The sequence below is a fragment of the Sorghum bicolor genome, chromosome 3, assembly GCF_000003195.3.
Source record: "Sorghum bicolor cultivar BTx623 chromosome 3, Sorghum_bicolor_NCBIv3, whole genome shotgun sequence".
Classification (NCBI taxonomy): domain Eukaryota; kingdom Viridiplantae; phylum Streptophyta; class Magnoliopsida; order Poales; family Poaceae; genus Sorghum; species Sorghum bicolor.
The window spans coordinates 72,730,809-72,746,195 of NC_012872.2; the positions used below are offsets into that span (position 1 = coordinate 72,730,809).

General features: G+C 45.1%; 1 protein-coding gene across 2 annotated transcripts; it reads right to left on the reverse strand.

Moving 5' to 3' along the window:
* Positions 10,588 to 15,072, reverse strand: LOC8062307 (amino-acid permease BAT1 homolog). 2 transcript variants are annotated; one of them, XM_021455837.1, is made up of 7 exons: positions 14,773 to 15,072; positions 14,421 to 14,681; positions 12,495 to 12,513; positions 12,152 to 12,255; positions 11,712 to 11,893; positions 11,183 to 11,602; positions 10,588 to 11,069 (listed from the first exon to the last, which is right to left on the reverse strand). In XM_021455837.1, the coding sequence occupies exons 1-7, from the start codon at positions 14,874 to 14,876 to the stop codon at positions 10,750 to 10,752; spliced, it is 1,410 nt and encodes a 469-aa protein (XP_021311512.1). In that variant the 5' UTR covers positions 14,877 to 15,072; the 3' UTR covers positions 10,588 to 10,749. The 2 variants fall into 2 exon arrangements, with proteins under 2 accessions (XP_021311512.1, XP_021311511.1); XM_021455836.1 differs by having other exon boundaries at positions 12,036 to 12,255; positions 14,773 to 15,070.

Here is a 15,387-nt window from a genome sequence, read left to right on the forward strand (position 1 = left end):
AAGGTCGGGTAAATGCATTGTCCTAGTCCACGATTGAGGGGATGGCGGCAGGTGGTGACAGCTCTGTCCGTCCTTTGCATTCCCCCACGTTCGGCTAGGGTGTAGGAGTCTAAATAGTTGCGGAGGTTGCTGACAGACCAGTACTCGCGTAACCTTCCAAACCATCTAAACAAAGGACTAGATCTAAGTAGTATAATTACATGATTAACTTGTTCTATGACATGATCTGTATCTAGGACCACACCTGCTCCAATAGGTTGTTTGTTTATTCTTTGATTCAATTCATTCTTTTAGTCTCTTTTTATTCCTTAGCCCATATGCCATGCCTAGATTGTGATGGATCACTATTCTACATATAAATGTTTATCACCTGCTATGACTTTTGATTCCATTATTGCTATCATAATTACTTTGATCTATACTTATCTTAGAATCCTTAACATATTAAGTCTTCCTTAGAGCGAACCTACAAATACGACACTCGGTAAATCCCCAGGTTGAAATGCTACACGATAATTCCCGTCCGCTTGCGGTACTTAAACTCCAAACCTAAGGAACTATCACCCCGGTATATACTTAACACTGTTGCTAGACATGCGCCGAGCTAGTGACTTGTTAAGGAATACCAACATGGCAATCCTAGTGCCACTACCATGATTAAGAACTGGAACCCTACCCTAACGGTAATAAGGCGTCGTTATCGGGAAGGTAGATCTAGCTTCCTATTCAAGGTGGTGATGCTACGGATCTACCAATATAACACTGCCAATGTCATTATCATGAGTAGAGCAGAACCCTATTCTAGGTAGCGACGCTAAGAAACGCTAACAAGCATTTCTGGCACCGTTGCTTAGGATAGATTTATACTCTAATCTTGGTGATTGCATTAGTAAGTGTTATCACGACATTTCTGACATCGTTGCTGAGGACGGATTAAACCCTGTTCTTAGTGATGACGTTAAGAAATGCCAACAAGCATTTCTGGCGCCGTTGCCGGAGAAGGCTAATATGAAAATGATTCTAGATAAATATAATCAAGTAATCTGATGTGCGTAATGAGTCAATTGTTATGCAGGCTAACTCTGCCTGTTTTCTCCCTGTTGTGGATGAAACAGGAGGAATAGTGTATGCCTGGTTTCTCTTTGTCGGAAAACTACATCTCCGATCCCGAGGCACTCCTAAGGACTAGACGGTCTCGAACCGTTTCGTCTTCTGCTACTCCACCGACAAGTGAACCAGCCGGTACCGCACCAACCCCGAACGAACTCATGGCCGCCGAGAAGACACTCCGCGAGTTCTCCATGCCTGCTGTCACCAACGTGGCCACTGGCCCCGCTGTTGACACGGCCGGCAAGAACTTCGAGCTACGCACCGGCCTGATCACCATGGTGCAGGCGAGCCCATTCTGTGGCTTGCCAAGCGAGGATGCGAATGCACACCTTCAACACTTCCTGGAGCTATGTGACACGATTGTCATCAAGGACATCACTCCTGATGTCATTCGGCTCCGCCTCTTTCCTTTCTCCCTCGTGGGGAAGGCGAAGAGGTGGCTCTATCAAGATAAGAAAGCTGTCACCACGTGGGCAAAATGCTCCGCGGCATTCCTCGCCAAGTTCTTCCCCATAAGCAAAACCAATGCTTTGAGGGGAAGAATTGCCAGTTTTCAACAAAATGCTAGTGAAACGATCCCTGAAGCATGGGAGCGGCTACAAGAGTACATCCTAAGCTGCCCCCATCACGGCATGGAGAACTGGATGGTGCTCCAGAACTTCTACAATGGGCTCACGCCCATGTCGAAGGGACACCTAGACGCCGCGGCTGGAGGCGCGTTCCTATCACTTACCACCGCCGGGCCAAGGCCCTGATCGAGAAGATGGTAGAAACACCAGAGCTGGGGGGAGGACAGGACTCAACCACCAGCTGCCAAAACACAAAAAAGCATGCATACCGTGAAGGAGACGGATATGCTTGCCGCAAAAATAGATTTATTGATGAAGCAACTGTTGACGGTCCTTAAGTATCAAATTTAATTATCAAATAAACAAAGAAAAGGATCCAAATGAAATCAACATCTAGACTTAGGGTTTTATCTGACAGAATTCCATGAGTTTTGGTGTTTGTCTATTTCTGCAGGGGGTTATCAGGAAATATGAAAGAAAGGCCCACACGTCGGGTCTACATAGAGATATTAACGTGCCGCGCAATTTTCTACCATCTAGAAGACTCCAGAAGCCACGGGAACGAACGGGAGGCCGATCGGGCCCGGGGGCAGGGCGCCCGCCCAAGTCCCTTGGGTGCCCGCCCAGCTACAGTAACCAATCAGCTTCAACTTCGCGGATCATGCTCCACCGACCTAATACTTCAAGGAAAACCACACGATCAATGTCGGTTTGATCCGACGGCCCAGATTCATCTGAAAAGACTATATAACAAGACCCCCTGACCCCTGGAGGAGACATCCCTTGATCATTATTCATTATTCATAGACAGAGCAAAAGCTAGGGTTTAGAGATGAGAGCTCTCCTCTCTTCTCTAAACTAGAGTAGATCTAGATAGTAGCAAGATGGAGAGCGAAGGAGGATTAGAGGAGAGGCCGGCCTGTCGGTTCTTCCTCCGGTTGTACTTCGTCATGATCAAGCTCTAATCAAGCTTGCTCATGGGATGACTCTAGTAATCTACTTCTAATTCATTATGCAATTACTAATTATGTATGTTCTGGTTCACAACTCTTTTGAGTACTTCTAATCTATAGGATGCTATAGGTTAGAGTTGTAGTATAGGTGTAAGCGTGGTGCTTAGACCTAAATTACTTGTGGATATCCCCTGTCTAGCTGGATCGTGTAGTAGGCCGCGTAGGTGACAGTTACGTTGGTTCTCTGTAGTCCACCTCTCGTTAGCAGGACGGGTAGGGTTTATCGGCTTATGGATAAGCATCCTTTGTGGTGTATTCTTATCACGTGGTTCGTCCCAGACATAGACATACCCCTTTGAAGTAGAGAAACCATAGTTATCCTCTCTATTCTGCTACCATCGCCCATATACTAGAATTGCTCTATTCTCTATTCCCATATTATCACTCACTGTTATCTTACCTTTAATATTGTTCTTATTCAATTCTATCATCTTTCCTAATTACACCTATCTATCTATCTTGGTTAAGTTAGAGCGTAGTTGGTTCTCCCGTTTCCCTGTGGATACGATAAAACCTCTAACCGGGTAAAAGCTTCAACGGTATCCGTGCGCTTGCGGATTATCTGTGTGTGTATAAATACCATAGTACACTCTAGTGCCATGCTGGGGATGACAACCTAGTATTCAAGTGGTGTTAGCAAGTGTCAACAGCAACTCACCGAGAGAAACCAAGAGAACCCCTCGAACTCGGTGAAGGCCATAGACTCGCACATGACGTGCGAGGTCTGTGGAGAAGTTGGCCATTCGAGGAATGATTGTCCCGAAATCCGTGAAGACGCTGCCTACATCAACAACGGGTTCCGCCAACAAGGAGGCGCCAACCAAGGTAATGGTTGGAATAATCAGTCACGCTCCTCATTCCAAGGTAATTCGAGTTTTAATTCGAATCAACCTTCATTAAAAGATCTAGTTCTTGGACAAGCTAAAATAAATGAAAACTTAACTAAAAAGTTGTTGTCCAATGATAAGGTTTTATACAAAAATAGAAAACCTTGCCTCTTCCGTACAAAACCAATTGAGCTTTAATAAAATGATAAAAACACAACTAGCTCCGATCGCCGCTGCAATTCCTACTGAGAATGGGGGTAGACTCCCGGAGCAACCCGAGAACTCTCCCACTAACCATGCAGGGTGAAATTCAAACGACGGAAGAGAGTCCTTCTCAAAAAGGACTATAAACATTTTTTTTGAGCCTCCGCCGAAGGTGATCGGTAGTTATCTTAAAATATATATAAAAAAAAATTGAAAAATATTCAAAAATTCATTTTCAGCTAGGAAATAAAATAAAATAATAGAAAAAAATTTTTTTTCTAAATTTTTCGAAAATAAAAAATTTACGAATAAATGTTGGAAATTGCAAAAGTCATTTTTTCAGCTGGAAGTGCATCAATATGCCAACGGAAAACTTCAAAAAATAGCCGTTAGAAGATGGAGACAAAAGCTGGGGAGCAGCGGGGCCCACCAGGGGGCGGCCGCCCCTAGGGTCGGCCGACCCCCCCCCCTAACGGCTCTGGCCAACGGCCAGCTGGGGGAGGCTCCTAGTCGTTGCCCTCACCCCGAATCCACTTGCATTTTCAAACTATAAATACCAGGGGTTCGGGTGTGGCCCTCTCCACCCATTCTCACTTCACTTCATCACTTCCATCTTCACTCTCCAAGCAACACTTTCACATCTTTGCTATTTCCAACCAACCACCAGCAGAAACCTCACAAAAAAATCACCTATCCAAGCTAGCTATCCACTGGTGCAAGCATCGCACCATGAAAAGGTTCGACAAAACAGTTTAAGGGGCGTTTAAAAGAGTCACGAGGTCATCCTCGAAGCGCCCCTATCGGAGCACTTCCTCATACTACACCGATCCCCGATGGAGTCCTTCCGCTGAGGAAGAATCCCCGGAGATCGAGGAGGTAGAGGAAGAGGTAGAGGAAGAAGAAGAGGAACAAGAGGAGGAACAACATGAAGAGGAGGAGCCCACCAATTCGACTTGGTGGGTGATCGAGAACATCAAGCCTACAACACGCTCAAGGACCGGATCTTCCTCCATATGCCGGTCTACGACGACTCGCTCCTCTCCGACATCGGTATGGACTCTGAATTCCTCTCCATATGGAAAGCCGCCGGGTGGGACAACATTCACCCCATAACTGAGTATGGATCCTATACCCTTACCATTCAATTCCTATGCACTTTAAGCGAAACATATGAAGGTATTTCTGTTCGTTTATTTGGAAATGAATATGCTATCTTTTGGAAAGACTTAAGCAAATACCTTGGTTTTCATCAAAGATGCTCTCTTGATTTAGTGCATGCCACAAAAGGGTTTAATAAGGATAAGTTTTGGGAAGAAATCACGGGGCAAGTTCACACTGGAAAATACTATCCTAGAAATGCCCACATCCAACACCCCACTCTAAGGTTTTTACACCTTTGGCTATCCATAACAATGTTTCCTAGCCAGGATACCCGCGTTGTGCGAGTAAATGAAATGAGGTTACTTTACGCGGCTAGAATGAAAATAAAAATTGTGCCTGTGCAAGAAATTGTAAGGCATTGGTTAGATATAATCAAGACAACCACCCCTATCTCTTTGACTTCACTCATAACACGTGTGGCCACGGCCATTGGTGCGTTGGAAGGGCAAGATCTTGATTATATTCAAATTCCACGCACCATGATTAATGAAACCTATCTTATCCAAGGTCACCATTTGAAAAGAGATAATGCGGGCGGTCTTGTGTTTTATTTCTCAGGGTATACAAACGTAATCCGGTTACCTAACCTGGGTCTACGCTTGTATAACTCTGGAAGACTAACCTTTGATCTGCAGACAGCTGAAACTGCGTGAAGGCGTAGTGTTTCTGGCAGGGACATCGGCGGATCCAGCTCCCAGCCACCACCCTCCTATACACAGCCGATCTACCAATCGGGGTGGGACACACCCATGCCGACACAAGGTGTTGAGGGGTGGGCTGAGGCGGATTCCAGCGCTTGGGAACAACAATCGCGCTGGAGGGCCGAATCACCAGAAGAACATCCTTCGGCTTCCACAGTAGGCCGAACCGACTTGGAGCGCCTCCAAGCTCAGCTTGGGGGACTGGTGGTGCGCACGGATGAGATCCAGGATACTCTCCAACAACACATCCAAACCACCGATGCGCACCACCAGCAGGTCGTGGAGTGGCACCAGCAAGGGTTGCTATGGCAACAGCAACAACAGGCCTGGCACCAGCAGCAGCAAGAAGAAATGCAAGCTCGCCAAGATCAGTTGCTGAAACAGTCCCAAGACTTCTGGCGGTACATGGGGTACAACCCCGATCAGTAGGCCAAAAGCTAGCTTGGGGGAGGACCCCCAATCCCGAGGTTATCTGCATTGCATATTTATTTTCATGCATCCTTAATTTTAAATTATCATGTTTACTTTATGAAATTTCCATTAGTTAAATTCATGCATGTTTTAATTATTGCATAAAAAATGAAAAATGCTAAAAAGACAAAAAGACAAAAATATAATTCCACTCTTATATGTGATGTAAGATATATGCTTCTTCCTTGTTGAAATGATGAATAGTTGCTCTATCGTAATTTCTTTCCGGTATCTAGTTTCAACCTTGAATTCTCTAAATTAATAAAATGATTAAATGCGTGGGTTGCAAAATGCTCTATCTAAAGTCTAAAGTAATTAATGGATATATTTGTGATGATCTGAGCTGCTAGTATCCTGTTCTAAACAACGCTAGAGTTTTAGAGTTTTTACAAAAATAAAATAATCACATTGAGTTAGATTAAGCTTTGTTGACCCTTTGAGAGGTTGTCATACCATTGAAAACAAAAATATTTCATTATGTTATCATCTCAAAAGTTTGTTAGAAGGCATATGGCTATGAAAAAGAAAAAAAAGCATCCGAGAAAATAAAAAGGGACATGTGTCCGAAACCTCAAAAAGAAAGATCACGAGGAAATAAAAAGGGACATGTGTCCGGAACCTCGAAAAAAGGGCAAGTGCCCAACAGTAGAATTAGCCACATAGCCATGTGTCTCTAATAGACAAAAAGAGAATGATGGAAAAGAAAAAGTTTTCAAAAATTCAATGGTATGATTAACTTTCTCTTTGGATCCATTGTTTAATTTGACAAATAAATGTGCTAAGTTTTGAAAATCAAAAACTCCGGAACAAAGGTGAAGTAAAGAGCTTGGGATATAGCACTCGATCTGATCAAATCCATCCTGCAAATGCTTAAGGACCCAAGGTATGAGCAATAAGCCCCATGACATATCTGTTCAAAATTCAAAGGAGAATTCTTGTTTGAAGGTATGTACTGGATAGAAGTGAAAATATTGTAGCAACTCCTGATCAACAACCAAGATCTTAGCTTCTTGCTCGAGGACGAGCAAGGGGTAAGCTTGGGGGAGTTTGTTGGCGGTTCTTAATGACATATTTACCCCGCCAACATAGTCCATGCAAAGGAAGAAAAGCATGTATTTTACTCAGATATACTTATTAAATGCTTACCAAGTTCCACATGTAGTGCAAGTTGTGTTTTGCAGATCATATACAGGCATACAGGTGGAAAGCAAATAAAAAGGCGCAATCCGACACGTCAAAGAATGCGTAAATAAACAAGTACCCAAAAGCCCAATATAGAAGCGCATCAATTTGCAGGTGGATCTGGACTCAGGGGCCCGAGAGGAAGGCAACGGGCTTCGGTCCGGGGCCAGCGGGGCCCACCAGAGGGCGGCCGCCCCCTAGGGTCGGCCGACCCTGGCCCAACCCATCTCGGCACCGCCTTTCGCAGAGGCGGTGCTGAGCCTATCCTCCCGCAGTCCCCGCCTGCAAATTGTAGTTTACACCCTGGGGAACCGACCTTCCCCACCTATTTAAGGAGGGGGAGAGGGAGGCTCCATTCATCTCATCACATTCACAATCAACACTCCACCTTCAAGGCACTTGGGCACTAACTCTTCTTAGTTTTTCCTTTTAGCTTTTAGAGAGAGAGTTGGGTGAGCTATCAAGGAGGGCTTGGCTCCTTGGAGAGAAACTTGGGTACGAATAAAGAATATCTTTACTCCAAGTCCATGCCTTATCATATCCGATATAGTTCTTCATATGAACTAGAGTATAGTTCTTATGCTATGGTATATGACATAGATCATAGGCCCTGTTTTATGATGCTAGCATATAAACTAGAATATAGTTCTAGTGAAAATGATATGACATACATTTTAGTATATAGTTCTTATAGTATAATGCTACCATAGGGCTAGTAGTGTATTATATGAACTAGTGCTAAGTGTATGTTGTATTATTCTCACTTAGGACTTTAGTCTAATTGCTTCATGTTAATTAATTGCCTAGAAATAGCTTTGTGTGAAGATGGGGGTTTATCATGCTCTTTTGATTCAATAGGTTGTTTGTTTATTCTTTGATTCAATTCATTCTTTTAGTCTCTTTTTATTCCTTAGCCCATATGCCATGCCTAGATTGTGATGGATCACTATTCTACATATAAATGTTTATCACCTGCTATGACTTTTGATTCCATTATTGCTATCATAATTACTTTGATCTATGCTTATCTTAGAATCCTGAACATATTAAGCCTTCCTTAGAGCGAACCTATAAATACGACACTCGGTAAATCCCCGGGTTGAAATGCTACACGATAATTCCCGTCCGCTTGCGGTACTTAAACTCCAAACCTAAGGAACTATCACCCCGATATATACTTAACACTGTTGCTAGACATGCGCCGAGCTAGTGACTTGTTAAGGAATACCAACATGGCAATCCTAATGCCACTACCATGATTAAGAACTGGAACCCTACCCTAACGGTAATAAGGCGCCGTTATCGGGAAGGTAGATCTAGCTTCTTATTCAAGGTGGTGATGCTACGGATCTGCCAATATAACACTGCCAATGTCATTATCATGAGTAGAGCAGAACCCTATTCTAGGTAGCGACGCTAAGAAACGCTAACAAGCATTTCTGGCACCGTTGCTTAGGATAGATTTATACTCTAATCTTGGTGATTGCATTAGTAAGTGTTATCACGACATTTCTGACATCGTTGTTGAGGACGGATTAAACCCTGTTCTTAGTGATGACGTTAAGAAATGCCAACAAAGGGTGCCACGATCGAAGGTAGGTTGTCGCTGTCGAAGCTCGTTGTGGCTAGAGGGGGAGGGAAAGAAGGCGGGCACTAGGGTTTGCCAGAGCTCTAACGAACCCTAGTGCTCCTCTATAAAAGGAAATGTATGTACTAAAACAATTAAACAAATAAAAGAGCCTCATATCCCCTATATATCTTTTTTCCTCTCATGTCCTTGTATTCGTATGCTTATATGAAAGAACTCAATTTTTGATACGTCATCGACACGATTCTAACAAGCTAAAGGCAGCAAGTTCTCACACACAACATGATGTCGTAGCTCACTAATTGCTTGAAACAACCAAACACATCGGCTTGAAGTATTGATCTCCTCTCTATCAGGTTGTAACATGGGCGCATGGGGGTCTATGAGCCTTGTCACCACCGTGCGGGCCGCACCGAGCGCCGCAAGCATCCTAGGTGCAGGGCCCCAAGACAAGCAGACAAGGGCTTGGGCGCTATCATTGTCCTCAATAGGTGGGATTCATAGCGGCGTTGAACGTCACTGCCCCCGAGCAAGCCCCCTTTGTCCTGGCATAGGCATTTCCGCCATCGCCACGACGACACGTGCGAGTGAGCAGGTAATAGTTTACTTAGAAATACAAATATTGTTAATATTTTCTACAAACTTAGTTGGACTTGAGAAAATTCACGGCAACACTTAAATAGAGGCAGAGTGAGTAGATGCACACATTAGGAGTTCCTTTTTTTGTGTCGACTGCACAAAGACCACATACTGATTTTTCCATCATTAGATAATTGTAGAGTATTTGAATAAAACACACACCAAAGTATGCCTATATATCTAATATATATTGGTATAGGTTAAGATAGAAAGCTTTACATAAACGATATCTTAAAAAACAAGAGTACATTAAAGTCTAACTTAATTGTCTTCTACATTCAGGGCCTGTTTAGATTTGAAATTTTTTGGCCCAAAGAGAAAAATATTTATGGAATTGGGACCTCAGAACTAAACGGGGCTAAAAAATTTTAGAGCCAAAATTTTAGGCTGCAACTGTGTACAACTGGCAACTGCATACAGGCCAAGTTGTCATTTGTGGGTTTACATGGGAGTGCGTGCACAGTTGCAGTCCAAAATTTTGACTCCAAAATTTTTTAGTCCCGTTTAGTTCTCAGCCCCAATTTCAAAAAAAAATTCTCTTTGAGCTAAAAAAATTTGAAATCTAAACAGGCCCGTCTACCAATGATACAAGGTTTTGAAGACTATAGAAAAAGACAAAAAAAACTACTCGTGTTGATTGACGATGAAACTAATTCGGCACATCAACCAAATTTGGGCCGATCGAAATTGGCCAGGCGCAAATTTGGTAATGGACCCCTACGCCCCTGTGTCTGAGTGTCTGATAAGTCATGACTAAAAATACTGTTTACTGAGTTGTTGTGAAAGAAAAATATTGCTGAATGACTGACAAATTCGGCAGATGAGCTCAAACGAACGAACGTTACACACGGCCTGACCCGATGCATGCATTATATTTTCCATATCGTCAACCTGTGATCTAGGCCCACCCAAAAGCCAAAAACTTTTTTAAATTCCCCATTAGATCAAAACTTATGGCACATACATGAAGTATTAAATATAGATAAAAACAATAGGTAAGTGCACAGTTTACCTATAATTTACAATATGAATCTCTTAAACCTACTTAGTTTATAATCTGACAATAATTATTAAATATAAACAAAAGTGGTACCGCATCCAAAAATTTTCCGTCCCAACAACTAAACAAGGCCGCATACATCGAAAACATATCACATCGCAGTTTGTACTGTATATATATTTTCCCAAAACTATACTACTATTTCACTAGACTAGATACACACAAGACACAACTATTCCGCCTCAATTAACCTTCACTACGCGTCGACGTTGATGACGGGGCCTTCAAACCAGAACCGTGCGTGGAGCAGCCACGTGCCCACGCTGAGGACCAGCACGCCGCCGACGGCGACCGGCGTGTAGTTGAGGTTGTCCTCCGCGACGGGGTACGCCACCGGCAGGCAGAAGAGCACGGTGACGAGCGCCACCCAGGCGACGGCGACCCAGCCGACGGCGAGCCCGTACCTCCCGAGGTGGAACGGCCCCGGGACGAAGGATTTCCTGGCCGTCGTGACGCGGAAGAAGATGGGCAGCGCGTACGCGATGTATAGCCCGGTCGTCGCCACGGACACCATCGCCTGGAACGCCACCTGGCTCCCAAGTGACTGTAAACGATCAAATCGAACAAGACGACATGCATGGATTAATTAAGTTTCAATTATTTGTTTCGAACAAAATTGAGATTGAAATTAAACTTTGTTGACCCACGCGTACGTACCGTGAGGGACATGATGAATGCAACCGTGACAGAAAGGCAGACGACGTTGATGGGCACCTCCTGGCTGTTGAGCCGGTACCATACACGCGAGAACGGCATGGCTCCGTCCCTGGAGAAGGCGTAGCCCATCCTTGAGTTGGTGGTGACACATGCGATGCCGCAGAGGAAGACGGCGACGGCGATGACCGCCAGGCACGCGACCGCCCCGGCGCCGCTGCCGTACCTCCCGTGGAAGGCGGTGTAGAGAGCCTGCGCGACGGCGTACCCGCCGGCGTCGTTGCTGGGGCTCAGGAGGTAGGGGATGTCTGTCATCAGCGACGTCAAGGCCACCAGGTAGATCCATCCAAACATGGACGCCAGGGCAACCGAGGTCACGATCCCGATCGACCCGCTCCGGTCCGCGCCCTTCGTTTCCTCTGACTGAATGCGTGGTTGGTTGGATGTCATCAGAATTCATTTCAGAATGAATAATGCTCAGAATTCAACTTGTATGGATTTGGGATTTAATTTGGGAGGGAGTATTATTTACCATGTGAGCAGATGTGTCGTAGCCGAGGAGGGAGTACTGGCTCATGAGCAAGCCGACGAAGAGAATGTATGCCTTGTCGTGGATTCCCATGCCGTTGTCCGTGTTGAAGTGGGTGAAGATGAACCCCACGCTCGCTCGCTCCTTGGCGACCGCTGGAACCAAGATCACCAGGACAAAGACACCTACATACATATAGCATGTACAATCCATGCAACCAACAAAGCATGCATTGGAGATTTGGAGTGATCAGAGTTTGTTTAATTTTTCGGTGATCAGACTAGCTCTTGAATTCACCCCCCTGCAGACGATGCTAATATCGTCTACCTGCTGTATTCCAGAAGACTCCAAGATGACCAAACCATGAGAGCCAGTGGATGGGGAGGCAGTTGATGAGGCCGTGAAGGATGAGGATGACGCCGTAGATGGCGAGCAGGACGTACTTGGAGGCCATGTAGCCACCGCCGTTGGCTCCCCCGGTGCCCAGCAGGATGATCACCTGGACAAGCTGCGCCAGCGAGAAGTCTATGCTCGTCGTACCTGCCCACTGTTAATTGACCAAGTTGTTTACATGGTTTTTGAGTGCGTATGACTGATGAGAGATCGAACCACTACTAGCCCATACTTAGCCACATGCATGCTGAGATTCCGTGATGTCCATGCATGCAAGCATGGCGATAGTAATTCATGGATCTAGAATATATTTGATGAGGTGCAAGTGCAAACGAATAATAACACTAAACTTCATGGATCAAACGAGCCACACATGCATATACCATACCATACCTGTCCCACGATGTTGAACCTGCAAAACAGAACAAAAGACTAAGGTCATCAATTATATTTCATGTGTTTCGCATGTTAGCTTGCTTTCTCATCATATACAGTTTTATCGCGGATCAAGGCGTACTCCATCCGTCCCAAATTAAGTACACTTTAAACGATTTCATATTTAACTAGATTTATAAACAAATATTAATATTTTTATCTCTAAATAAATTTACTATAAAAAAGATGACATGATTAATCTAATAATGTTTATTTAGTATCATAAACATTAATATATTTTTATATATATTTGGTGAAACTTGAGATAAGTTGACTCATCAAAATACGCACACTCATTTCAGGACGGAGGAAGTGTTATGTCTGCTTGTTTGGTCAGTATCCTATTTTCTTATTACACAGCATCTCCAACAGTTATGCAATTGGACTTTGCATTCTTGAAATTTGCCAAAAAAACTTAAAAATTGCTCTCCAACTGTTTTGCATTTGACTTATGCATTTTGGCAAACTTGACATTTGATGGATCAAAGTTGACATTTTTGCATAGGCACAATGGCTTGACAATTTTGATATCCCGAGAATCTTGGACTCTTTGTCGTGCCCGTACTCCCCACGTCGCGGTAGTTTCCTGCGAGACGACTCCTCCCGGCGCGTGACTCTTTTCTTTCCCCCACGCGCCGCCTCCTTTCTTCACGCAGGGATGAAGGAGATCCATCGCCGCCTCCTTTTCTTGCAGTGACGCGAGGCTACCTCAAGCAGATGTCGCCGGCCTGGATAGAGCAGCGACCTCGAAGCCCTCCTTGCGGAAGCCTTGGGACCTGGATGCCGCGGTGCTACCTGGGACTGTTGCCTCGATCAGATCTCGACGACCTGGACCAACCGACGACATGGACTTGCAGGATGAACACGGCCGCCCAACGCGCGAGAGAATTGGCGGCGACGAGCGAAGGAATTGCGCGTGAAAAAGAAAGCACCCGCGCGACGCGCGAGAGAATTTTCCGCGAAGATGAAAGATTTCTGGACAAAAATAGTTGGGTCCACTATTTTGGGAAATGCCAAGTCAAAAATGCCAAACACTTGAAGATGAACTTATTTTTCCTTTGGCAAAATGTTTAGGGACTTGGCAAACTCCAACAAATGGCAAATTCCAATTGCATAACTGTTGGAGATGCTCTTAGAGCAACTCCGATAGAGTTGCTACTATAATATGGAGTTTGGTTTAGCCTATTTATATACAACATAAAATGGCCTCCATCATATACTCTATTCGAGATTGTAAAATACCTAGCCATATATACCCGGCATTCTCGATGGGTATAGCTAGTTGTTGCCATCACGCTCACTCGCGCCGATTCCTGTGCGCTTATTGGCCAGGAGCCCAATGGGGGCCTAGGTGTCGTGCATGTCGCTTGAGTTTAATCCAAAGCCTGACGGGCATCAGGTCCAATAAATAGATAGCCAAACTTTAGACAAGCGGTTGTGAAACCTTTTCGTTTTGAGAGGCTAAATTATTTTAGAGAGCCAATTTCCATATCTAAATTTAGCCATACTCTTGAAATTGCTCTTAGGTTTCTTATATGTATACAAAAAGATTGTTATGCTAGCTTATTGGGTCAATGGGTCTTAATTGTCACAAGAACATCTGTTCGAGAATTTCGGAGAAAACTAGCTGTATATGTGTGTGTGAACCTGGAAAAACTAATGACTTCGTCGTGCACGTGTACTGACGCACGCACTCGGAATTCGGAAAATTCTAAACTGTCAGTTGTCGCGTAGATTTTTCCTTCTTTTTGACATGAATGAAAACATGGACGACATTTTATTTCAAGACGCCACACAGAACGTCAACAAGAAAAGATACGCAAGGGAGAAAGCGGCAAAGATACGATAATTAATTCTAACACGACGACGGCGGCGTACACTTACCATCCGGTGACCCAGGAAGCCAGCGAGGCCCAGTTCTTGCCGGCGAGCTTGGCGCTCCAGTAGTAGAGGCCGCCGGAGGTCGGGTACGCCGAGCAGATCTCCGCCATGGACAGCGCCACGCAGCCGTTGAAGGTCGCCACGACGAGCCAGCCCAGCGTCATGGACGCCGGCCCGCCGTAGCGGAGGCCCGTGTTGTAGGTCGTCGTCACGCCCGTCAGCACGGAGATGATGGCGAAGGAGAAGGCGAAGTTCGAGACCACACTACACATGCATATATGTATGTATATATATATATATATATACGGAGTATATAAGAAATAAACCCTGCAGGAAACGGGAATTGAGCGATTACGAGAGGCCGCGCTTGAGCTCCTGCTTGTATCCAAGCTGATGCAACCGGGCCCTGTCCGGGTCGGCGACGGGCAGCTCGACGGAGCGGGGCGGCGCCAGCGCCATGGCTGCCGTTCTCCGCTCTCTGTTCTTGCTGCTCCGTGGTCTTGCCGCCCGGGGCCGGCCGGCTAGCTATACAGCTGCAGCCTGCAGCTTGCTGCTACCACTGCACGCAGCTCGCTTATACTACTCTGTCTAGTTGATAGGGGTCAGTGCCGGCCGCTTGGTAGTGAGCTTGTTACAGTTTAATCGTAGAATGTACCCGGGGTCAACAGACGCCGTGGCCCGTGGAAATCGCCCATGGTCGCGCCGCTCCGGCGTACGTGTCGCGGTGTTCTGGGATTCCATCGCTTCTGTCTGAACCACATTTTCTTTTGACTCAAAAGGGTATAGGCTACTGGTAGCTGACTTTTACTATACCAGTTCAACAAGACAACAGCCCACGATTATACACAAGTAATAGAAGTGTTAATTAGCTCAAGCCTAAAGCCAGGTAGTGGGGATAGGAGCAGAGAATAGAATCTGGGATCTGAAGCACAGGATTAGACATATGAGTTTACAACCATTGACATTTTCT

Bases quoted from the DNA above. Each gene is read 5' to 3' on its own strand.
- LOC8062307 (XM_021455836.1), bottom strand. From the start codon at position 14,876: ATGGCGCTGGCGCCGCCCCGCTCCGTCGAGCTGCCCGTCGCCGACCCG. The intron at 14,682-14,772 runs GTAATCGCTCAA...ATGCATGTGTAG, and splicing joins GAGCTCAAGCGCGGCCTCTC to TGTGGTCTCGAACTTCGCCT. The intron at 11,894-12,035 runs GTAGACGATATT...ATATGTATGTAG, and splicing joins AGTCTTCTGGAATACAGCAG to GTGTCTTTGTCCTGGTGATC.